Below are 26,921 nucleotides of genomic sequence, written 5' to 3' on the forward strand. Positions count from 1 at the left end.
GCACTTGTCAGACAGATGAGCTGCATTTCACTCTTGCCGCCCAGAGATTTTCTTTTCATTTTTTTCCCCCTGGGTAAGAGAAATAACTCAGGATATGTATTTTAAGGACACAATCAGGCTCATCGTCTCTGAACTGCAACCCGAACTTCCCTCTGGGAGTTTCACTGTGCCATTTTGAAATGGTTTCAAGAGTTACTTAGACTTGGAACTGGCTCTTTAGTCTGTGTGCCCAACTCCATTCTGTACCACGTTCGGGCCACATACCTAAGCCGTTTTAACTGGACCAGAATGGGAAGAGACAGAGAAACAGTTCTGTCTTCCACTGTGTATTTTCAAGGACTGACAAGGAGGAGCCAGGTCAAAATAAACCTGGCCCCTGGAACACTGTTCTCCATCCTGGTGCCCATGTTCTGGTCCTGGAGGGTCAGCCCGAGGGTCTCACCTCTCCAGACAGTTGTCTTTCTCCTCCAGTTCATCCTGGTAGTTATTGCACTCTGCTTACAAGAAGTCTATGGAAGTGATGGTATTTTAAATGTTTATTTTTTTTTAATGTTTATTTTTGGGAGACAGAGATAGTGTGAGTGGAAAGGGGCAGAGAGAGGGAGACACAGAATCTGAAGCAGGCTCCAGGCTCCAAGTTGTCAACACAGAGCTGACACGAGGCTCGAACCTTGAGATCAGGACCTAAGCCCAAGTTGGCGCATAACCAACTGAGCCACCCAGGTGCCCCGGAAGTGACAGTATTTTAAACTTCGATGCTCACCTGCCCTGGAGACACCTTGCTTTCAATGGTTGTCATTCTACACAAATGTGTTTGGAGCAAGGATGGAACAAAGGATGATGCAGGGAAATGAGCTGCAAATAGCCTCGCAGAATGAAACCGTTTTGAACAAAAATGTTAGGGATTTGAATTTGGTGGTGTCGAAAAATACAAGTCCAAAAGGGGGCGTTACAGAACTGCTTGCCCACGGTTGGGATAGTTGGCTATTGTGGTTCCACACACCCTACCGCGGTGATCTGTGCATGTGTGTATTTCCCCTGCTAGACTAAGTCTGAATTCAGGACAGCAAGTGTGTCACCAGTGTCCAGAGAAGTGGCTGGCTCACAGCAGGATTCTAACGTGACTCAGTGAACATGTGAACGAATGCACAAATAGCTCTGAGGATCCGGTCTTTTAGAACGTAGAAATTATGCAGTGAAACCTTGGACTGTGGGTAACTTGTTCCGTGAGTGTTCTGCAAGATGAAAAAATAATTCTACTAAATTTTGAGAAACAAATGATGTCTTGCAATACAAGTAGTACGTGATACCAAGTGTCACATGATCACAAATGAGCCAATGGTTCTTGATATATGAGTGCTTTGGTTTAGAAGCCTGTTTACAGAACGAATTATGCTCGCAAACCAAGGTTTTACTGTAAATGTGATTTAGATGCCATCCTTTCAAAATTCCTCCAGAGTAGGACATACACATTTGTTCCATCACTTAAAGCATTTATTTATTTTTATTTTTTTAAGTTTATTTTCTTAGTAGTCTCTATACCCAACATAGGGCTTAAACCCATGACCCCAGGATCAAGAGTCTCATGCTCTTCTGACTGAGCCATCCAGGCGCCCCAAAGCATTTTAATTTTTAGTCGAGTTTCCAATGTCAGAAAAGAACGGTACTTTCCCATGATAGTATGATGATTGAGGTAAACTGATGAGATAAATGAAAGGCACTCCCATTTTTCCTTAAAGAGTAACAGCTGTTATTTCCGAGCCCACAAAGAAAATAAGAAGTTGGCCTGCATTTCCTCCTGCAACTCAGTCTCTCGGACTAAACTTGGGATCTGTCCTTTCTAGGCACCAAGAGAAAACGATGCCACCACTCCACTCCAATCAGACCACCTTCCCCAAGCAGGTGTAGCTGTGACAGTGGTCACTCCCAATCTTCCCCTTAGTCCCCTGCAGAACTTTCCTGGCTTCCCAGGCCACGTGGTGCCTTGCTTGTCCCCAGTTTCAGCACACACCCTTCGGGCTGCGAGGCAAGGCAGGATGTGAACACGAGGCTGCCTGCCCCTCTTTGCTACCAAGTGTGTCCTCCCCGTCTCCCATGCTGGGTCTTGTAAGAGGACGAGTTAAGCATCCTGCCAAAGAGAATTGTCCATGATTTATTGTTGCTGATAGTGTCCTTTATGTATTTTACACATCATCTGAAGACTTGCCGAATGAAATGACCTCAGACATCGTTTAATAAAATCTTCTAATTAAAATTTTTTTTTAATGTTTATTTATTTTTGAGAGAGACAAAGCGTGAGTGGGGGAAGGGCAGAGAGCGAGGGAGACAGAATCAGAAGCAGGCTCCAGGCTCTGAGCTGTCAGCACAGAGCCCGACACAGGGCTCGGGCCCACACCATGAGATCATGACCTGAGCTGAAGTCGGACGCTTAACCGACTGAGCCACCCAGGCGCCCCTAAAATCTTTTAATTTAAAAACTGACATGGGGGGCCTTGATGGCTCGCTTAATGTCCGACTCTTGATTTCTGACTCTAATGTCCGACTCACGGTTCATGAGATCGAGCCCTGCGTTGGGCTCTGTGCTCTCAGCCCAGAGCCTGCTTGGGATTCTCTCTCTCTCTCTCTCTCTCTGCCTTTCCCCTGCTCTCTCTCTCAAGGTAAATAAACATTAAAAGATGATAAGAAAATAAAAACTGAAAATTATCAAAGCCCACGGTCTACACTAGAGTTCACTCTTGGTGTAGTACACTGTATCGATTTGGACAAATGTAGAACACACATCCACCATTAAGATGTATTTTCACTTTCCTTAAAATCCCCTGGGCTCCACTTCTTCACTGCTCCCCTCCCAACCCCTGGCAACCAATGATCTTTGTCTCCACAGTTTGGTGATAACATACCAGTGTATTCCATCAATTACAGCAAATGCACCACTCTGGTAGGGATGTTGATAATGGGGGAGGCTACTTATGCAGGGGAGCAGGGGGGAGATGGGCTGTTTCTACACCTTCTCAGTTTTTCTGTGAACATAGGATTGCCCTAAAAAAAAAAAAAAAAAAAGTCTTTTAAAAGAATAACAAAGTTGAGGGGCGCCTGGGTGGCTCAGTCGGTTAAGCGGCCAACTTCGGCTCAGGTCATGATCTCGCAGTCCATGAGTTCAAGCCCCGCGTCGGCTCTGTGCTGACAGCTCAGAGCCTGGAGCCTGTTTCAGATTCTGTGTCTCCCTTTCTCTGACCCTCCCCCGTTCATGCTCTGTCTCTCTGTGTCTCAAATATAAATAAATGTTAAAAAAAAAAATTAAAAAAAAAGAATAACAAAGCTGAGACTTTGAGAGGTTAAGTGGACCAAGGTCACAAAGATGGTTCACAGCAGACCATCATTAGAACCCACAGGGATCTTATGTTGCAAGCTTTATGCATCACACATTAGGCTACCTGGCATCCTGTAATAACATAAAAAACTCATAAAATAGTGTGCATACATGGTGTGCTATTTCTTTTCTTTAAAAATTCTTTTTAATGTTCATGTATTTATTTTTGAAAGAGACAGAGAGTGAGCGTGAGTGGGGGAGGGGCAGAGAGAGAGGGAGATACAGAACCCAAAGCAGGCTCCAGACTCTGAGCTGTCCGGCACAGAGCCCGAGGCGGGGTTGGAACCCAAGAATTGTGAGATCGTGACCTGAGCCGAAGTCAGACGCTTAACCAACTGAGTCACCCAGGCACCCCCATGGTGTGTTATTTCTTAGAAATACAAGTGAGAAATAGAGTTGGGGGACCCCCCCCCCTCCAGGTCCAGTTTAATCAGCAGCTCACGTGAGTGGCAGAGAAGTGAGGGTCTGTCCTAAAGTGTACATCCGGGGTGTGTTTTCACCACCCGAAACACCCCTCCCCCCCCCCCCCCCCACACACACACACATGCCAGCACTTCTCTACTTTTGCTGGTGCTGTGCTCTGTGCCTGGCGGCCCTCCTCCATCCCCAGCTCCTAGCTCCCCAATCCCCAGAAGCAAAGCAGTCATTCACCTCTCCTCCAGGCTTTCTCTGGGCAGAAGGAATCCCCCTCTCGCACTTCTGAACCCCGAGTGCTTTGCAAATGACTCCATTAGAGAATGTGTAAGCCTGACGGTTACTCACTAGCCCCCCCAAACTGTGAGCATCATCACAGTAGGGTGGGTCTCCACCATCTTTGTTATTTCCAGAAACCAACTCCATGATGGGGTATAGTTTACAAGCTCCACAAACTGTAGAGAGGATACAGACTTTATTTCTAGGGTGCAGTGTGAGACTATAAAACACTATAAAACAAAAATACATAACAGCTACAATGAAGCAGCTGACAGAATATATCGAATATTACAGATTTAAAAGTTCTGATAGGGCACAAACTATGTATCACTAAGACGTAAAAACATTTTCCCCTTTACTTTAGAAAAAATGCCAATAGGATTGTAATTTTTCATCGTTCTGAAACTTAGTAAGCATTTAGGTTAGTCATAATAATAATGGGGAATCATTTGTTTTAAAAACAGAAAACCACATGAAATATACAAAGTATATGAAGAACAGCTTGGTCCTGACTCATGGGGGCTCAAAGGGAGTAATTTTGGATGGTTTTAAGGCCATTGGTTATGAGAAGAATAGAAGGCACAGGTTAAATATAAACCTGAAAAGGAAATCTAATAGTTTTAGATTTTAATTACATATGATCAAAGCAAAAAAAGCAAAGTCAGGCAAATAGTTAAAGCTTATAGTCTTTGTGCCTCAGTCCCAAAAATTACATTAACTTGTACCAAAGCAAACAACTGTACAATAAAGAACTTTGCAGTTTCAAATAACCAATTTTTAAATTCAAGATTTAAACAGATAAAATGAATGTTAGTGTACTGAACAAAGATGATAAGGCTGTCTTTTCCTAGCATGTAAACACTGTACAATGATGGATTACAACTAAAAAGTTTTAGATGAAAAATTTTCTCTTTTTAAAGTATCTTTTGCTCCACTTTATAGGTTCCTGTTTTTCCCTAAACATGAACAGGACATTCAATTTGTTTATATATTTTGCTTTATAAGCAATTGATACAAATGTAAATATACATATACCTAAAAAGTGGTTATCCTATGATATGACAGCCCAGAATTTAGTAATTGAATAGGTTTTCTGGTGATTTTAATTATTCATAAAAAGAATGATAAAGAAGACACATTTGTTATTTATTCTAATTAAAGCATATGAATTACAGTACAGTTTTGAAAGTTTGCTATTTTTAAAATCTTCATTTTTTTTAATTCAGGAAATGCCCAGGCTTAACCTTTTAATAGGAATTAAATTTAATTGGTTTCTTGGGTTTGGCCATCTTTTCTTTATTCGTCTTAAAGGTAAAAAAAATAGAACAATGAGGAATGTAGGCCTATTAAAAAAATATAAATACTTAGAGTGACCATTTAAATCATTTGGTCCTCAAAAATATTGCTTAATTAATCACCGGTAGCTTGATTGTAATTATGCCCATGGTTGATATATTTCACTCTGCCTTTGGTTGCAGGTTGTACTTTTGTGGCTGGAAAAAATGTTCCTCAATAGCACTGACTAGTTCATTGAGTTCCTTCTTCAGCTGCTCAGGATCACTGGAAGATAAGAGGGGAAATTCCAGGTCAGTGGATTATTCCAAAGCATATTTTAAGTTCTCCCTGCATTGGTCAAGTAACACTGAAATTTAACCTTAAGAGGAAGGCTAAATCAGACAAAACAGAACTCCAGTGACTTAAGCATGGGAATGTATCTGTTGACTTGGACAGAAAAAAAAAAAAACAAACAAAACCCATGAGACAATATCCATTATTTCCCCCAAAGGCTTTCCCAAGGTCTCTACTAGAAATAAAATCGTCCGTTTGCATTTCTTACAAGAATTTTTAAGAAGCACAGTTTTTGCCTTAGCATCCCTATAGGATCTGCAAACTTTGTACCTAACAGTGCAAAGAAAACTTTTATAACTTCAGTTGTCATTCAATCCTGTTAAACTTTTACCAACGACCCCTCTGTTAAGTCCTCAGTCTCCCAGGATAGGAATGTTCCCGAAGCAGTTTGTCTTCAGAATATTGGAAGCTAAGCAGCAGAGGATGGGAGCCTCCTAGTGGGCCTGCTAATCACATACCAGGCACTCAGTTCCCCCAGCTTTTCTCCTTATTCTACCTCCAGGGTCACAACGAAGTATAAGCAAAAATCCAGGGAACTGGTTCCCTCTAAGGAAACCAAACTTTCAAGCATGCGGACAACACTCATTTACATGCAAACAATTGGAAGGTAGATCATGATAAAATGAATTTGTGATTAGACAGGTTTCCAGCAGCCCATGTTAGGGTCAGGCTCCTAGCACGGTGCGTTTACTGGAAGGACTTTAAACCAAAAAGCTGAATTGAAAAAACCAAATCCTTCAATTCTAACTTACATTACTTCATAATCGACTGTCTTTAATATATGCAACTTTATCTAAATGGAAATGGCAATTCTTGTAATTAGTTAAGTTCATTTGTACACTGTGAGAGCTACTCGGTACAACTAAAACAATCCATTTTATTGCAGACATGAATTCTGGCTCTACAACTAGCTGTATGCCCTTCTTAGCCTCTCAGAGGCCCAGATTTCTCATTTGTAAAATTGGGATAAAGACTTTATCTTCTCAAGAGAGTTGTTGTGTAGATTGAGATAAATTATATAAAGCAATTAGCACAGAACCTGGCCCAAAAACCTCAATAAATGTAGCTATCATTAAAATTATTTTTACCCCCACTGGTAACATACAAGGTAATTATGCTTCATAAATACACATGAATCACATTGGTTGTTATTTCCTTCTCCACAAATGTGTTTTGAAGAAAACAACACTTCTCAGGAAGGCACACAACTAAACAACTACTGTTTTTTTTTTTAAACAATATACCTAAAATTAAACTCCCCAGTGAATACACAAACACAAATATATAAGTACAGTGTATATCTCCTACTGGTTTTGTTTCTCTGTTAGAAGCTTGCCTGATATAATTGTTACCTAAATTGTGATATTGTAATCCAGTATCCAAGGATTCCAAGTATCCAAGGATTCCAGTATCCAAGGATTCCAGTATCCAAGGAATTCCAAGAATTCCTTAGAACATCCTTAGAGCATCCTTGTTCAGTTGTACTGAGGTCTGCAGCTTATTTTCAAATGGCTCAGGAAAAAACCCTGCATATACAATACAGGTACAAAACCTGTATATACAATAATATATGTGAGAGATAGCAAATATTGCAAAATGTTAGCGACTGTTTAGGTTAGAGTAAGCTAACTATGGCTGGCAGTCTGTTGACAGCCTGTTTTTATAAATAAAGATTTATTAGAACACAGCCACACCTATTTCTTTGTGTGTATTCCTTCTTTCTGCTTTTGAGCAACAGCAGAACTGAGTAGTTGCGACTATATGGCTTGTAAAATCTACAATATTTACTATCTGGCTCTTTACCGAAAGTTTGCCAACCCTTGGTCTAGGCAAAAAGTATGTGGGCATTCGTTGAAAATTTCCAAAATAAAAAGTTGGACAAAAGACATCTACCGATCAAAAAATATTTTGATCAAAAAATATTTTAAGCAGGACTTAAACTTGAAAAGGATTTTCCATTCTAAAGGATGAGTAGGCTATGGAATTCTATGAATAAATGAAATTGATGATATAAAATACAGCGATAATATTAAGGTGATCAGACAGTAAGGAAACCTTAGCCATGGCTTTATTGCTCTTGTACGTTAGGTATGCTGGTAACTTGCTTGAGCCCTGATAGCATATCCGTGGACTGACCTAGTGCCCAATGTCCCAATTAGTAAATTAGAACAGCATTTTGATGAATATAATAAAAGGACAATTTTTCTAAGTGTCCTCAGGAATTTGTAAACTAGTATTTGAATTTAAGTCCACCCAATAAGCCATGTGAAAAATGTAAAATACCAGATCCTTAAACATTAAATAGTATTGTTATTATAAAGTTTTCCAAATTATTATATCTTCACAGAGAAATGACAAGGAAGGAACTAATATATAGAGAAAATGGATCTTTAAGTTGGACTAATGTCCCTTTTTTTTTTCAGAAGAAAGGCATAGAAACATGAAAACATTACGTGAGAATGAGAATTACAAAGAAATGTCTGGAAAAACTCATACCCAATAGAGTAGCAAACAGCTTACTATTTAACACACACAGAAACAGTGATACTTGCACAATATTACAATCAAATGTTGGTAATACAGAATGCTTAGAAAATGGGAAGCTTTATGTGTTTGTTCAAGCTGCTTACTAGCTGAGTTTTTGCCCTTTCAGCACAAAAAGGTTTTGAATGGGAATTTGTAGCAAAATATAGGACACAGTCTATGACTTTTTAAATATATTGGACTATCATGATATTTAAGAGCCATTATCATGACTTTAACTGTTGACCTGGGTCTTATTCAGAAGAAAATTCAGGGCCCATTTGGAAGTGGAATGCTATTTCCCTTATGATAAAGCAGTAAACATTCTGAGTTACCGTGTCCATGTTTTATGTTTTTGTTTTGTTTTAATGTTTCTTTCCTTGCTATCAGCAGTCATTTCTTCCTGTCCGAGGAAAGTCTAACACTAATAATTCTGCCCCCACCTCTCTAATTTGCTACATTTAATCTGCTACTGGCTGGCCAACTGAAGATGCTCAGAAAATTTCTTCTGCTTTTATTTCCACATAGTGCAAATTGGATTCACAAGATCAGAAAAACTCTGCAATGAGCAAGGCTTTGGTTGGGAAACATCAGATCCATGCTCCTGACTACAGTACTGAGCCCTGGAAATGTGACTAGTGGGACTGAAAACTGAATTTAAGTTTAATTAACTGACTTTCAAATTTAAAAGCTGAAATTTAGGGGCACCTGGGTGGCTCAATCAGTTGAGCATCCGACTTTGGCTCAGGTCATGATCTTGTGTTCATGGGTTTGAGCCCCGCATCGGGCTCTGTGCTGACAGCTCAGGGCCTGGAGCCTGCTTTGGATTCTGTGTCTCCCTCTCTCTCTGCCCTTCCCCCGCTCATGCTCTGTCTCTCTCTGTCTCTCAAAAAATAAAATAAAACATTAAAAAAAAAAATAAGCTGCCATTTAATTCAATTATTGGAAAACTGAAGTATGTTTGGAACAACTTAGGTATCCAAATCTATTTTTTCAATGGTAAATTTTATGAACTCTTAATACATTTGACCCTTCAACAGCCTGGAATTTAGGGCATTAGTGACCCCCCCATGCAGTCAAAAATCCATGGATAACTTTTTACACCCCAAAAAGTTCACTATTAATAGACTCCTTTTGACTGGAAACCATACCATAACTCCTTTTGACTGGAAACCATACCATAACACAGACAGTCAATTAACACATATTTTGTTTGTTACATGTATTCTTGCAATACACTAAAAAAGTTATTAATAATAAGAGAAAATACATTTATAATATTATACTGTATTTATTTTAAAAATCCACATATTGGGGCGCCTGGGTGGCTCAGTTGCTTAGGCGTCTGACTTTGGCTCAGGTCACGATCTCACGGTGCGTGGGTTCAAGCCCTGCATCAGGCTCTGTGCTGACAGCTCAGAGACTGGAGCCTGCTTTGAATTCTGTGTCTCCCTCTCTCTGCCCTTCCCTACTCACGCTCTGTCTCTCTGTGTCTCTCAAAAATAAACAAACATTGAAAAAAAAAATTTTTTTTAATTCCACATATAAGTGGACCTTCATAGTTCAAGCCTGTGTTGTTCAAGGGTCAATTGTATAGAACAAGTGTTTCTTAAAAAAATCAAGCATTTTAATTGAGATATGTGGTGAGTGTAAAATAGTAAATGGATCTTGAAAATGTGATAAAAAGTAAAATATCTCATTAATTTTATATAAATTATATATGGTATAATAACAATATTTTCATGTTAAGTAAAGTAGAATAAATTACTAAATTAATTTTACCTGTTTATTTTTACTATTTAACTTTTTAAAAAAATGTTTATTTATTTTTGACAGCGAGAGAGACAGAGTGCAAATGGGGGAGGGGCAGGGAGAGAGGAAGACACAGAATCTGAAGCAGGCTCTAGGCTCTGAGCTGTCAGCACAGAGCCCGATGCAGGGCTTGAACTCATGGTTTGTGAGATCATGCTCTGAGCTGAAGTCAGACGCTCAATTCACTGAGCCACTCAGGCGCCCCTCTTTTCACTACTTAAAAATGTGTCTAGTAGAAAATTTCAAATTGCATTATGTGACTCACATTTTATTTCCATTGCACAGTACTGACTTAATTAGTCTTTAAACAATTTTTCCTGATTCTTTACTCCGAATGGAGAAGTGCTAGTTACCTGGGGGTTAAATGAGCGTGCAGGGTCACATTTACACAAGCTAACTACATGCACCATGGTTGGTAAAGTTTAAGATGTTATGGTATTGCAAAGTAAACTCAAACCCTTTACCAAGGTCACAAAAACATGACCCTGAAGCTACCAGACCGTCAGCTTTTTGGAGGCAAGACTCTTTCTGCTATGGCTCTTTATCCTCCCCAGAACCCGGCATAGACTTATGCACAATAGATACTCAAAGATATTTGTTCAAGGATGTACAGTGGAATGTAAATTATTGGGGTGCCTGGGTGGCTCAGTCGGTTAAGCGGCCGACTTCGGCTCAGGTCATGATCTCTCGGTTCATGAGTTCGAATTCCGTGTCGGGCTCTGTGCTGACAGCTCACACTCTGTCTCTCAAAAAGACATAAATATTAAAAAAAATGTTTTTTTAATTATTGTATCAGAGACAAGGAGAAAAAGAGAAAAACTCATTGGTGCTAGTCTCAAATTAAAGTATTAGAAAAAGGAAACTGTATTACTATTACTGAAATCTGGAATGAAATTTCCCCATACAAAGAAAGGTAGGACAGAAATAAGTAAGTAAAAATGAGCTCCTGTGTCCGTGGATGCTCCAAACAGCTGTTAATATCACAGTATTGCTGCAGGCTTTGAAACAACATTCCTAATTAAAGTACATAACACTGGCAAAGCAAAAGGTTTTACTTAGCACTTGTGCAGAACCAATTAGGAACTTTAAGGCACAGCAATCACACGTGCTGCCGTGGATATCATACCTATTTCCAGGGGGGGCACACAGTTCCGAATAGTACTTGATCTTGGGTTCAGTCCCGCTGGTCCGCATGGTGGCCACGCCCCCATTAGCAAAGGTAAAGGTGATCATTTGGCTGCTTTTGCTAGTAGGGAGAACCTAGGAATAAATTTACAATTTATACATTTAAATTGTAACATGAACTGTTCTGGCTCAAATAATAGTTTCCCCCTGTATAGGCAAGAAAATAAATGCCAAGCAAATATACTGGTTTAAGAGAAAAGGATACTTTCGAGGAAATTAAAAAAAAAAAAATTCTTCTTCTGAATTAAATACTAAATAATAATAATCATAAAATGATTTGTGGAATTAAGTAACTTGTATACTTGCATTTTACCTCCCTAGTCTTGTTAATTAAAGCTACTGAAGTTTTTGGTTTTTTTTTAAAGATTTTATTTTATTTTTAAATGTTTATTTATTTATTTTGAGAGAGAGAGACAGAGAGTGAGCAGGGAAGGAGCAGAGAGAGAAGGAGACGGAGAATCTCAAGCAGGCTCTACACTGACAGTATGGAGCCAGATGTGGGGCTTGATTTTACAAACTGTGGGATCATAACCTGAGCCGAAATCAAGAGTTGGATGCTTAACTGACTGAGCCACCCAGGTGCCCCTAAAGATTTTAAGTAATCTCTACACCCAATGTGGGGCTCGTATCTACAACCTAAGATCAAGAGTTCATGCTTTTCCAACTGAGCCAGCCAGGCACCCCAAAACTACTAAAGTTTTACTAACATGGAAACATATCATTTCATGAGAAATTGATTTAAATAGATTGATAATATGTGACAAAAAACCCACAATAAGCTAGACCTTATTTTACTTTGTAAAAAAAAAAAAAAGTTATATAAAGAGATCTTTTTAAATATAACATTTCTGGCAGATGTATTCATAGCTGATCGCTCCCCATACTCAGCTAAAATGACGGAAGTGTGTGTGTGAATATATAAAACACAAGGGCAAAGAGAAAAAAGAAAAACAGTAGTTAATTAGGTTGCCAACGAATCCTGGGAGTTACAAAACAGATGAAGGGGCAGAATTGACCTGATGGAACACAGGACAATGACAGCTGAGCACCTGCAAGGAACAAACAAGACCCTGGTCAACTTCGCAGAACCCTGGCAGAGCTCACTATCTGGTGGCACCAGGCACTGTGAAAGGCAGGTGGGAAACAAAGAAAGGATGTGAAAAGACCTATCAGACCCTCCCAGATTCTCACCCTCTGCCCACACAGTCAGGCAGCCACCTTAATAGGAGATGGCTTAATTCTCTGGTATAATTGAACAAGAAAGGCTCAGGAGTTGGGTACACCAGGCACTGGTGTAGAAGGGCAGGATATGGTGAAAACAGAGAGCAACTCAGAGTCAACAACCTGAATACCAGCCGTCCTCCCTCCAGACTCCAAGGCAACTCTCCACCGCTGTCACCCACCTTACAGCCTTTAGGCAAGAGATCAGGGTGAGAATTAGGCTTCCCCAGATAGGGAGCCTGCCATGTAAAAGTTAACTTGGCACCCAATCTCCTGAGAGCAAAGTTTGTCAGTTGACAAGGTTTGCTCATGTACGTAGAACTTCCGATCGGTTTTTGAGTGCCCCCAAATAATGAGGGATTACCAGACTTTGGGAAAAGACAGCTTAAAGACAAAATCCAAAAAACCCGAATAATAATAAAAAAAATAACTTGGGAGATATAAAGACAATACAGGAAAAAAAGTCTACATTTTAAAAAGTTATAATGCCTATACTTAAGAGAGATAAAATATTATATACATAAGCAAAATAAAACCATTGGGACTACACCTAAATAAAAAGCTTTTGCACAGCAAAGGAAACCATCAACAAAACAAAGAGGCAACCTACTGAATGAGAGAAGATATTTGCAAATGATATATCTGATAAGCAGTTTATATCGAACATGAATTAAGAACTTACAGAACACTAAAAAACAAACAGATTAAAAATGGGCAGAGTACCTGAATAGACATTTTTCCAAAGACATAAAAATGGCCAACAGACACATGAAAAGATACTCAATATCACTGATCATCAGGAAAATGCAAATCAAAACTGCAATGAGATATTACCTTACACCTATAAAAATGGCTAAAATAAAAAAGACAAGAAATAACAACTGTCAGCAAGGATGTGGAGAAAAAGGAAAACTTGTTCATTGGTGGTAGGAAAGTTCATTGGTGCAGCCAATATAAAAAATAATATGGACATTCTTCAAAAAATTAAAAATAGAATTACCATATGATCCAATGATTCCACTACCGGGTATTTACCCAAAGAAAATGAAAGCACTAATTTGAAAAGATATACGCAGGGGCGCCTGGGTGGTTCAGTCGGTTAAGTGTCCGACTTCGGCTCAGGTCATGATCTCGCCGTCCGTGAGTTCGAGCCTGCATTGGGCTCTGTGCTGATAGCTCAGAGCCTGGAGCCTGCTTCAGATTCTGTGTCTCCCTCTTTCTCTACTCCTCCCCCCACTCACGCTCTGTCTGTCTGTCTCTCTCTCTCAAAAATAAATAAAAATTAAAAAAAAAAAGAAAAGATATATGCACCCCAATGTTTATTGCAGCATAAAAATTTAAAAAAAAGAAAAGATATATGCACCCCAATGTTTACTGCAGCATTATTTACAATAGCCAAGATATGGAAGCAGTCCAAGGGTGTATGTGTGTGGATACACACACACACACACACACATACACACACAGGAATATTATTCAGCCTTTAAAAAGAATGAGATGTTGGAGCACCTGCCTGGCTCAGTCAGTACAGCATGTGACTCTTGATCTCGGGGTCATGAGTTTGAGCCCGATGTTAGGTGTAGAGATTACTTAAGAAAAAAAAAAAAAGAATGAGACCTTGTCATTTGCAACAACATGGATGGACAACATAGAGGGTATAATGTTAAGTGAATTAAGACAGACAGACAAAGACAAATATTATATAATTTCACTCATATGGAGAATTTAAGGAACAAAACAATGAACTAAGAAAAAGAGAGACAACAACATCAGAAAATATATGCTCTTCACGTAGAGAACAAACTGGTGGTTGCCAGAGGGGAGGTGGGTGGGGGATGGATGAAACAGACAAAGGGGGTCACGAGTACATTTACTGTGATGATAGCCAAGTAATGCATAGAACCGTTGAATCATGACATTATTTAAAAAAAGGAAAAATATTATATACATAAAACAAGAATAGGATGTTATTTTTATTTTTAAAATATTTTTATTTAAGTTGGCTCCATACCCAACGTTCAAGAACTCACGACCCTGAGATCAAGAGTTGCATGCTCCACTAACTGAGTCAGCTGGAAGCCTCAGGGTGTTATTTTTAATAAGCTGGACAATAAGAGCTAAAATTGTGAACAGAAGCACTGAAAATTAATGTTGATGTAATCTCCCAAAAAGTAGGGCAAGAAGATATAGATGGACAGTAAGAAAGAGAGAAACAAGGAAAGGAGAACATTAGTCCTGGGGAGCCAGCCTCTAACTAAGAACTCAACAAGAAAGGGAGGCCGGAAACTCAGGGCAAGAGAATACTTGGGAAATGACCATGCAGCCCTCTTCTTTGACACAAAATTAAGAAAATTACTCAGAACTTACAGAAATGACTCCAAAGACCAACAGAGACCCACCGACTACCCAGAAAAATGACTGAAAAAAGACCCATATTAAAGCAAATCACTGAAATTTTAGAACTCAGAGTTTTAGCAGAAAATTCCTGAAATCTTCCCATAGAGAAAAAACAAGCTGCATGGAACGGACTGAATCAGTATGGCATCAACATCCCTTTATGTGGCTCACAGCAGGCCTCAACTATTTCCTGAAAGATCAGACCCTCCACAGCAATACTGGGAACTAAAAAATGACAGAGCACTGCTGCTTTCAAAACTGCTAGTCAGTCAAATGTGAGGGTAGAATAAGATATTTCCAGATTTAAATGCCTCTCAAAATTTACCTCCTATTCACTTTGTTTAAGGAATCTACTAGAGGATATGATTTAGGAAAACAAATATAGGAAGAAGAAGTCATGGGGTGCAGGAGCAAAGGACCTGACTCGGTAAGTGGTGAAGGACATTCCCAGGATGACGTGTGTGTACCCAACACATAGAGGAGTTGGCCCTGCCCGGATGGAGGGATCAGGACAGAAGCTGCTGGAAACAACACGGAACTGATAAAACAGCACTGGACCATGTGGAAAACCCTACTGAGAGGTATGTGAAGGATGTGAGAAAGACTGGTGATAGTTACATAAAAATCCAAGCACACAAAAGAACAAAGCAACTATTAATTATAGGAAAAATAATTATACAATTTAGGGGAAACTAATCAAAGTACACTACTTAGCTAAGCAGGAAACAATAGTTACTAGTCATAATAATACAAGCACGGAATCTGATTTCATCAAATGTTGTGGCATATGTGTTTGTGAAGACAGGAGAGAAGGTGGAATAGTGAATGTAAGAAACGTAAGATTTAAATCCTTACCTCCATAATTAATAAATTACATAATTAATAAATTAATAAAGTACAATGCTGAGAAGTCAAAACATCGCCATATGAGCACATTATTTAGAAATCTGGTGGTAAGGGCGCCTGGGTGGCTCAGTGGGTTAAGCGTCTGATTTTGGCTCAGGTCATGATCTCACGGTTCGTGGGTTCGAGCCCCATGTCGGGCTCGGCACTGACAATGTGGAGTCTGCTTGGGGTTCTCTGTCTCCCTCTCTCTCTCTGCCCCTTCCCTGCTCGCACTCTGTCTCCCTCTGTCTCTCAAAAATAAATAAACATTGAAAAAAAAAATCTGGTGGTAAATACCAGGAGAAACAACTGAGAGGGAACATGGTTGTCTCAGCAGAGCAAAGAGATGGCAGGGGCTGGAGCTGTCATGTTTCATCAGGACTCTTCCAGAAATACTTCTTTTTAAAAAATACGTTGTGTGCAGATGAAAATTTTAAAAAAAGGTAACTAACAAGATGTCTAATATCTCATAAGGCTATTCTTACTCTCTTCCTCCTATCTCCTGCCATTAGTTAGCAATACTCTTCGGCCATATCTGAGCCTTCTTTTGACTCCAGTGGAAGATCCACATGATGTGAAGAATGCGAACTCATGCTTTATAGCTAACAGCTCCCAGACATTCAGAGAATAGGGTGAAACTAACCAGGAAGCAAACAACGGTTCTCAAAGTGTGTACCAGTAATATTAGCATATAACAAGCAGGGAACTTGTTAGAAATGCAAATTCTTGGCCTCCGCCCCAGATCTACTCATTCAGAGACACCAGGGTGGGCTGCCCTACTCTTTCTATGTATTTTGATAGCTTATTTATAATAATGCCTGGATGCCTAAAATCAGCTTCAACTAACTCCATGATTCAATAAGTCAAACTATGCCAAGTATAATAGAAGGTAAATAGAGAAGTGTTTAACTGATAAAAGATATTACTTACAGCTTTTTTGTCAGGTTGGCTATCATCGTAGCCGGTTGTAAGGTCTCTAATACCAGAAATTGCAAATCTGCCACAAGTTTTTGGATAATTATTCTTCCCATCATAGTTTCTAAGGTTTTCAAATAATTGTTTAATGGTGCCTTGATCATGGCAAATAAAATATGAAGCTTTGGTAATATGGTAGCCATACCTATGGAAACAAACACAAATAATTTTAGAAATTAAATAAAAAATTTATTAGAATAAAATAAGGAAAATACAGCATGGTGATTATATTTAATAATATTACACTATATGTTTGAAAGTTGCTAAGAGCATAGATCTTACAAGTTCTCATCATAAGAAGAAATATTTGTAATTACGTGTGGTGCGACTGTTAACTAGATGTACTGTGATGATCAGTTTGTAATATATACAAATATTGAAACACTATATTGCATACCTGAAACTAAAGTCAGTTATATCTCAGTTAAGGAAATACAAATATGCAAAATGAGGAACGCATAATTCCACACTGTACATTTGTCAACCAGTATGTTTTAAACCAAATGAAACAAATAGCCATGAGTACCTTCAAAGGAATAATTTAGCATAAAAAAGAGGTACAACAATTGACCCCGGGGATTGCCAAACTGCTGCCTGGCCTTTAGCCTGTATTTGTAAGTAAGAGTCTTACTGCAACGTGTTGCCACGGGCTGCTTTTGCACTTTATAAAGGCAGACCTGGGTCATTTCTCTAAAAATAGAGATTTCATGAACACCTTTAATCTTTTTTGACATTACATACTTAAAATCACATTCTTCAAGTTAGCTATTTCTGCAACTGATGCCCTCATTTGTTAAGGATTCGTGCAATCATGAATGATAATTACCATTACATGGTTAAGTATCAAAAGAAAAGATGATTCTTTATTTAGTTTCATAAGAAATAGAATACATGGGGCGCGTGGGTGGCTCAGTCGGTTGAGTGTCCGACTTCAGCTCCGGTCATGATCTCACGGTTTGTGAGTTTAAGCCCCGTGTGGGGCTCTGTGCTGACAGCTCAGAGCCTAGAGCCTGCTTTGGATTCTGTGTCTCCCTCTCTCTCTGCCCCTCCCCTGCTCATACCCCATCTCTCTCTCTCTCTCTCTCTCTCTCTCTCTCAAAAATAAATAAACATTAAAAAAAGAAAAAGAAATAGAATTCACAACCAAAGAGCATTAGAAAGAATATTAGTATCTCACACGTAGAACCATAAGAAAATATTTAACACTATTACTTCAGTTAAACAGAATTAATAGACACTTACTCAACATAGATGGCCTTTAGCTGCTGAGACAAAGTCAAATTCTTGGTTGCTAGAAAGCTAGCCAACTCTGCGCTTATGACAGCGGCACTGACCCCATCTTTGTCCAGAACAAAAGGGCAGCACATATATCCTGCAGAGAAACACGCGTCATACACACACGCTTAGGAGTGAGTTCCTTTACAACACTGTACATGCACACACCTATATGCAACTTGCCCATCTCATGTGAATGCTTCCCATTTACCATTTTTTAAAAAAAATTAAAAAATAATTTAATGTTTATATTTGAGGCAGAGAGAGAGACAACCACAGCATGAGTGGGGGAGGGCCAGAGAGAGAAGGAGACACCGAATCCCAAGCAGGCTCCAGGCTCCGAACTGTCAGCATAGAGTCCGATGCGGGGCTCAAACACGAACCACGAGATCATGACCTGAGCAGAAGTCGGACACTTAACCAACTAAGCCACCCAGGCGCCCCTCATTTATCATTTTTATATTCGAGAATCCAGGCCAATGTCTAGTGCATAGCAGGCCTTCAAGATGTACTGGTTGAATAACCTATAAGGAGATTCTCCCTCCTAGATCAACTGTTCTTTCCCTAGGTCCAGCCCCAACTCCTCCAGCTCACACAAAATAGTTTCCAGGTGCTCTAGTCAATGCTTCTTCTGTCTTCTCTGAATTCCAATAGTTCTTGTGAGTTACATCCTTCACCTTGACACCTAGCCTATGCTCTCTTGTGTGGTTACTAACTAGATCGATGCAAAGTGCTATAGACTGAGGTCAGTGTTCATCCATTTCTTAACTGATACGCAATAAATATTTGAAGAAAACATTTTTTTAATAAAAAGCTATAGAAAGATAAGACTGACATTTGTGACGAAAAAGCAAAAGCTGAGCTATTATTAATTTGTTAAATAATATGTGAGCATCTGTGCTGCAGGGAATAGGTGAATCTTCTTATATAATAAGTATAAGGTATAATAGCTTTTACTAAACATGTAGCTAAAATATCCCTCACATAAACATCTGAATTTCAAGTTTCTACACCTAGCTCCCCTTTTTCCTTACGTAAACTGACGAGCGTTTCCCAGTCATTTTGACTTGACTCAGGCTGTCCTTTTGGGTGACAGTCACTTTGATGAAAGCCCTACAACCAGGCCTTGTCTCTTCCTCTGGACAGATGTCTGCCCAGCATTTTTAGAACAGGAGTGAACCATATCAGACCTGGAGATCAACACCACAGTTGAGGAAATACCACAACTCCTCCAAATACATGATTCCTGAGCTACGAGCATTCATGGGCAGAACATCACTGTTTTCAGTCATCCAGGGAAAGGATTCACTTTCTTATATTAATGGCTTGGCTTTTAAAGACATATTCTTTTCAGCTGAAAGCATGTCTGAGATGCCAATTTTGGGGTAGGACAGTTCAGTGCTCTTTGAGCGCCAGTGTGTTCCTGTTCTACTGTTAATTTTTTGAACCCAAATCCAAATCCCTTTTATTTGCATTCTATATATTAACTAATGCTACAATCACTATTATCGCTTCTTACCGATAGCTTCTTCAAATGCAAATAAGACATTCTTCCCCTGGTCTATTAGCTGTCTGGCTCGGTTTCCCATCCACTTAAAGCCAGTTAGTGTTTCCTAAAGGGATAACCCAAAAGAGAAAGAAATGCCTTAGACCTTCTACAGAGAAAAAGAAATTTAAGAGCGAGTCCCAGAAACACCTTACCTCAAAGTGAAAGCCCTCCTTTAAGGCAATGGCTCGCAAGATTTTGGAGGAGACCGTGCTGGACAACATGTATATGTCTTTGAGGGCACTGTGATCTTGGTTCTTTTCTTTCCAAGAAGTAAAAAGCCACCAGCCCAAGAGGGCCCCCAACTCATTGCCTGAAAACACTCTCCATTCACCGCTGAAAGAAAGAACAACCAATGCATTGCTGTGATCTTAAGACAGACACTGAAGTGACTGGGACAGGACAATTAAGCCAAACGAGGCTCAAAGTGGTTTCTATAACAGTGTTCTTGTCACTCTTGCTTAAATAACTGGTCAAAAAGTGTCACTTCACCACAAACATCTGAGCAGCTACTCTGTCTCAATCGGTTTGCTCCAACATCCCATCTTTGAAGAGCGATGACACATAACACGTTTATTTGTCTTTGTCAAAGGGTTTGGCTTTAAAGATGACAGAAATATGCTGCCCCCGTTCCTCCCCTGCCCCCCACAGGATTATAGTGTGTGAATCTCAATTTTCGGTCTGGTCAGTATTGAGGTTCTGAGAGGTCAATATCCTAGTGTGTCTCAAGAGTGAGTTTGCACTAAAATGGTCAGGACACCACAGAACAGATGTGTGATTCATTTTCCTCTCCGTAGTCGGGTGGCTAGCAGTACATCTTGCGTTTTAGCATGTACCACCTTGCTTAACTTTCTAGAAAGTGATTAGAATTAAACCTGCTTGCTCGCTGCTCCCAAAACATCACGTGGGCCGTTTGACCTCCAAAACTGCTTGGACCCTGCCTGCTTTTCATCTTTCCCCTCCACTTACGTCCTATTCCTCTGCACAAACTCTATGGCCAAACTTGTCTTAAACACTGGTTACCCCAGTGCTATTCCTCTCTGGTCCGCTCGACCTGAATTCAACGTTTCCTTGAAGGTACAGCTCCGTCAGCAAACCCTTCAGTAAATACTGACCTGTAAATCCAGCACCAAACAAAGTACTTGCCGGCATTAGGAACTGAGTCATTAATTATAAAATTGATGATGAAACGAGAGAACAGAAATAGTAATTTCAATTCCAAATACACCCTGGGCTGTTTACTCTGCCTTCTGGTCGCCAATCATCGTGTGGGCCCCAGAAGTGCATTTTGCTGTATGTTAGAGGTTCAGTGACAGGAAGTTCAGTGAGGTGATGATGTGTACAATGAACAGTAAATATTTCCAGGAGCAGTTAACTGCTCAAGATGTCACCCGTTATGTTTGCTACTACATAGGTAATCCCAATCAATTGTACCTGTCCTGCTTTTCTGCCACAGCGAGTCTATCAGCATCCGGGTCGTTTGCTAAAATGATTCTGGCCTTGGTTTTGTCAGCCAAGGCAAAAGATAAGGTCTGAAAAAATAGGAAAAGAAAAGATTATTTCAGTCAAGAACTGAGCATATTGCCGTCTTTAAAATCATTCAGTTCTTGAGGAAAAAAAAAAACTTTCCCCAAACGAAGGCTGAGTTTTATTTCTGGAGCTGGTCTTGGCTGATCACGAATTACTTCCTAAGCCAGAGGTCAGATAATGGGAACATCAACACACGACCCACACCTGCCCGTGGGGTTCACCTCACATTTAATAGCGTATGTGTGGCTGGACTGATGTTTCTAGGCCTTGCCAAGTGATCAACCTCAAAACAAACCAAAGTAAGCCAATTTGCTGAATATCACTGTTAACCTTTAAAAAGGCTAAAAGCGGGGTGCCAGTGTGGCTCAGTCAGTTGAGCATCTGACTTCAGCTCAGGTCATGATCTCATGATTCATAGGTTCGAGCCCCACATTGGGCTCTGTGCTGACAGCTCAGAGCCTGGAGCCTGCTTTGTATTCTGTGTCTCCTCCTCTCCCTGCCCCTTCCCTGCTCTTGCTCTGTCTCTCTCTGTTCCTCAAAAATGAATAAATGTTAAAAAAAAAAATTAAAAAAAAGGCTAAAGGAACCATAATTTAAATAATTCTGCTTCATATTAGGAAAATTCCAGAATAAAAATAATAAGGAATAAAAAACGTGATAAATATTCATTCCATTACTGTTTCTTTTTAACATTAAGAAATCAGGGTAAACTAAATTTTAACTTCATTAATTCAATTCAATTTAAAATATCATTTCAATTTCAGCTCTCACATCCTGATGCTAAGATATGTGTTTTGAAGGTTCCTATAAGAAATGGATGACTAATAGATATAAATATTTCTTAGGATAAAGTTGGTTTTTTTGTTTAGCACAATGAAAACACATAAAAAGGGGTGCCCTGGCTGGCTCAGTTGGTTAAGTGTCCACTCATGGTTTCGGCTCAGGTCATGGTCTCATGGTTTGTGAGTTCGAGTCCTGCGCCAGGCTCTGTGCTGGCAGTGTGGAGCCTGTTTGGGGATTCTCTCTCTCTCTCTCTCTCTCTCTGCCCCCTCCCCCATTCACTCTCTCTGTCTCTTAAATAAATAAAACTTTACAAAACTAAAAAAAATACATAAAAATTATTTTACTTGATAGTAAGAAGTTTCAATATAAGAGGTAAGTTTTAGGACAAAAAAGATTAGGTTACCAAGACTCCTTTACCCTCTTCAGGATTCGGGTATTTCACTGTTGGGAACTCAGGATCGGGATCTTTCTGTTCAGGAACAGCCTCAGGAGGAGCAAAGTCAAAAGCCTTGAAAGCCGACTGCACAAAGTCATGACCCACGCCGTGGACAGAGGTGTGCACAAACTTCACCTTGGTCTCCCTGTTCACACTCCTGGGATTAAACATATGATGAGAAAGGATAAAATACAGATAAAATATTTAAATATGGCTTGCAAAACTAGAAACTTTGCTATTAAGGAACCAGATTGCTAAGAAAGGAAGAAATCAATGTAATAAAGATATGTAAGACAACTATCTAATTCCATTTAAAAAAAGAAGCAGGGTGCCTGGGTGGTTCAGACAGTTGAGTGTCCAACTCTTGATTTTGACTCAGGTCATGGCCTCACGGGGTTAAGGGATAGCCTGCATCAGGCTCTGTGCTGATGGCACGGAGCCTACCTGGGATTCTCTCTCTCCCTCTCCCTCTGCCCCTGCCCTGTGCGTGCTCTCTCTCTCTCAAAATAAATAAACATTAAAAAGTTTTTCAAAAGAGCAAAACTTATTCACTCTTTCCCAAATATATACCCTACTCCCAACATATTCATGCCTTAAATTTTACTCTGTAGTTATTTCCAGTAAATCTGATTACTTTCAGAGTCTGTTTTATGTGATAGCTTTTGCACCTAGAGTGGGATTAAAGAAAGAACTCTGGGCTCAGGTTCCAGGAGAGACTCAGCTGCTCGTGGGTGCCCACCTGTGGCTGTGCTAGGGCCTCAGTTCCAAGTACTCTTAACTAGCTTCAAAATGGTTTTCAAAATGTCCCTTTTAACAAAATGTGATGGAACATCTTATATAGGGATGTATAAAAATGTTTTTTCTTTGTCAAGTAACAATCCTATTGGTCAAACTGCCTGGCTCCGGAGACTTAAAATAGAATAACAGTAAATATCAAAAGTAAAGGTAATAGAAAGGTAAAAATAAGACTTAGAAAAATTCCAGTGTTCTGACTGCTGGAATCTTAGGTTATTGTCCATTTCTTTTGAAAGTGAATAAACGCACAAGGTCTTCTCTTAAAATAAGAAATAAAATGCATCCAGGAAAATAAATATGCTAAAGACTAATGAGAACAAACCTGAAAAAAATCACTCAGATATTAAAGTGAATTATAAAGCTATCATAATTAGAAGGGTTTAGAACTAGATATAAAAAGGCAGATTAGAAGAACAGAATAGAGAGCAGAAGTAGATCAAATTTGACATAGAAAATATATATGAGAAGCTTCATCGTTTACATGCTTTGAAGACAGACTCTGAATTTAGGAGCTCTGCCACTTATAAGCTGTGTGATTGTTGGTTATTAACTTAACCTCTCTGTGTCACAAGTTTTTCATCTATAAAATGATAATACACCTGAACCTACCCTCAGCATTACTGTGAGGATTAAAATGAGATTAAATTAATTAGCACAAGTGAAAGTCCTATAGAAGTTATCTATATAAGCACTCAATTTTTGTTAGAAATTATTTCATAGGGGCGCCTGGGTGTCTCAGTCGGTTAAGCATCGAACTCTTGATTTCAGCTCATGTCATGATCTCAAGGTTCGTGAGTTCAAGCCTCATGTCGGGCTCCGTGCTGAGAGTGCAGGGCCTGCTTGGGGTTCTCTCTCTCCCTCTCTCTGGCCCTCCCCCACTGGTATGCCCTCTTTCTCTCTCAAATAAATAAACTTCAAAAGAAAAAAAAGAAATTATTTGATAAAGGTGATATTTCCAATTAAAAGAGACAGTTTTTTAATTTCCAATTAAAAAAGACAGATTCTTCAATTTAATGCATTGATATAACCACAAAACTTAAAAAAAAAAAAAAAAAAAGCCCCAATCTGCTTTCTTATTTTGTGTCTCAGGCACAATTAAAAATCACCAGTGAAAGAAAAGATTTAAACATTATAAAATGTAAATATGCAAGTCCCAGGGAAAAAAAGGGGATTTTTAAAAATAATCTTGGTGTAGAGAAAGTCTTAAATCTGACATAAAATTCAGAACTCATAAATTAAAAAGTCAACTTTTTAATCAATTTTTTATAAGATTTCATCCAAAAGTTTCAATAAAAAAGTCCAAAGGTAACAAGAGCAGAATGGAAAACAATATTTGAAATAAATGAAGACTAGTTTTCTATGTAAGCAAAGAGGTTTCACAGATGCAAAAAAAATGAATAAACACATAGAAAAATATAGGCTAAATGGATATGAAAAAATAGTTTATTCATACTTAAAGAATCCAAATAAAATATTACTTTTTTTTTTTTTTAAGAGAGAGAACAGGAGGGCAAGTGCAAGTGGGGGAGGGGCAGAGGGAGAGAGAGAGAAAGACTGTCAAGTAGGCTCCATGCCTGGTGCAGAGGGCACACAGCCCGACTCCCAGCGGGCTCTCAGGACCAGGAGATCATGACCTGAGCCAAAATCAAGAGTTGGACGCTTAACTGAGTCACCCAGGCGCCCCCAGACACTCCTTTCATCTAGCAGAATAAGAAATTTGATAATACTCAGTATGGGTAAGATGTGTGGATCATACACTGCTAAGATATACTCGATATATTCCATCATTGTATTTGATATTGTTATGATAACGTTGGTGGGAGTGTCCATTAGAATAACATTTTTGGAGAGCAATTTATTAATCATTGCCAACTTTGTAAATGCACGTAGAACGCTGATGCCAGAAATGTCTCCTATGACGCACACGCACAGGTGCGCACACACAGGTTCTCCAGGAACTGTGCCGAGGCGAGCCGCCAGTGCTCTGAGTAGCAAACAACTCGAAACCCTTACCCTCGTACACGCCATTTGCAAAATGGTCGCCAGTATTTAAAAATGAGGAGATTTCACATGGAAAATTTAGGTTTCTCATTTCTCTTACGGAGAACAAATCAGGCGATCTGGCCGCTCTGGACTTCCATTTGCACATGCTAACACCCAGCCTGTAGGGCCACTCCCTTCAGCTACAACTGGTCCCAGTGGTCCAACAAATACAATATTAGAGACGATCTAGAAATTATGCTTCTTTAAAACCAGTGCTTTCTTGCTGGAGGACAGTCAGCAGTGGTGGGACGCACAGCATGCTACAGAAGGACCACACGGTTACTCAGCTGGCCTGCTTCTTACCTAACTGTACGTATCAAGTCTCTGAGCCACCGGGTTAAATCAATGTGTACAGCATCCCTTACAGCAGAGGACTCAGGACTAGTAGGGGCTGACACAGAAGGTATCCATGACTAACTGGGGGGAGAAAGGCACGGAACAAACTACACGCACGCTATATTCCTGTTTATGGTTTTGAAACACACTACACATACAATATGCTAGCATATGCACAGAAAATTTCTGGAAAGATACAAAACATCAGTGTTTCCTTTTGCCATGTTTCAGCAAGGTTTTTTTTTATATACATATACACATACACACACTCACATGCATATATACACGTGTGTGTAGATGTATGTATATATATACGTATCTATGATTCTACCACAGAGGTCACTGAAGTACGAAGTATGGCCAATATGTCAGCCACCTGCTTTTGTAAATAATTTTTTTTTTTAACTGAGCTATGTTTGTTGTCATTCACTCGTGTTTCATCTATAGCTGCTTTCCTACCACCACAACAGTTGGGTAGTTGTAATAATACAATGGCTCACAGAACCAACAAAATTTATTATCTGTCCTTTCAAGAAAAATGCCCAACCCCTGACCTACGGCCTCTAAAACCAGATACAGCTACAGAAGATATACCGAGTGAAGAGAAAAAATTAATGAAAACTGATAGAACTTGGCTGAATCACAAATTTCAACTCACTTGAGGTGAATTTACAATCCATTTACCTGTGAAAACAGTATTTTTTCAGGTCTTCAAAGTAGCTCTTATTGATGGAAGCACTTGGGTCATGAAGCAGTGGACTGCCATTAAGTAAAGAATCATCCCAAGCTTGAGGCCATGGCTCTAGATTTTCTTCAATAGCTCGAGAAATCCCTTTGTCATGAGGAGAGGTGATCTGAGCTCCGTTGTCCCAGTAGACCTGGAGGATGTAGGAACATATCCAGACGGCTTAGGGTCAATGGAAATAAAGCCTCTGTTACCTATACCGTAAAGGTATAGGATGCACATAGAAGGATACAGGTGTGGAGAGGAAAAAAAAAAAAAAACCAGAATGAATACCTTGTAACCATTATCTTGCTTTGGGTTATGGGAGGCAGTTATCATGATTCCAGCACAGAGTTTCAAATGCAGCACTGTGTAGGGCTGTGCAGGCAGGAAAAAAGAACCGTTTCAAACAAAGAACAGGATATACTTAGTGTGTTTATCGTATATTATTTGTATCAATGTTTCCTTTAATAAACATAAATAACGCATCATTCAATATTTTTGTGCCACACCCAAGTATACTTATATTTCCCTTAGCGCGAACTCACGGCTCAAAACTCTAGGATGTGCACCCTAACAAGGCACGTGGGGATTTTCCTAGGTGCCTTCTTCTCATTCTGTCTTCCACTTGGTAGAGCGAGAAAACTGTTCAAACAAAAAGGTCTAATCTTTCATTTCACATTCTTTTAAGCCTTCTGCTTGGGACAGAAGTGTCTGGATTCAGTTTCTCCCCTCCAATGGCTTTCTCTTCTTTCCCATTTGC

At 39.5% G+C, this 26,921-nt stretch overlaps 1 protein-coding gene across 1 annotated transcript in view; it reads right to left on the minus strand.

Annotated features, from left to right (window-relative positions):
* Positions 1-4,240: 4,240 nt before the first annotated feature.
* PGM2 (phosphoglucomutase 2) overlaps positions 4,241-26,921 on the minus strand; it is a 38,470-nt gene continuing 15,789 nt past the window's right edge. The window contains exons 5-14 of the mRNA XM_058722873.1: positions 26,453-26,536; positions 26,119-26,312; positions 22,228-22,417; positions 20,946-21,043; positions 19,667-19,847; positions 19,485-19,578; positions 17,933-18,062; positions 16,646-16,835; positions 11,154-11,287; positions 4,241-5,623 (exon numbers count right to left, since the gene is read on the minus strand). Of these exons, the coding sequence (XP_058578856.1) occupies positions 5,521-5,623; positions 11,154-11,287; positions 16,646-16,835; positions 17,933-18,062; positions 19,485-19,578; positions 19,667-19,847; positions 20,946-21,043; positions 22,228-22,417; positions 26,119-26,312; positions 26,453-26,536 (1,398 nt within the window). The 3' untranslated portion in view covers positions 4,241-5,520. The remainder of the gene's footprint in view (positions 5,624-11,153; positions 11,288-16,645; positions 16,836-17,932; positions 18,063-19,484; positions 19,579-19,666; positions 19,848-20,945; positions 21,044-22,227; positions 22,418-26,118; positions 26,313-26,452; positions 26,537-26,921) is intronic.

The sequence above is a fragment of the Neofelis nebulosa genome, chromosome 3 (genome assembly GCF_028018385.1).
Source record: "Neofelis nebulosa isolate mNeoNeb1 chromosome 3, mNeoNeb1.pri, whole genome shotgun sequence".
Lineage (NCBI taxonomy): Eukaryota > Metazoa > Chordata > Mammalia > Carnivora > Felidae > Neofelis > Neofelis nebulosa.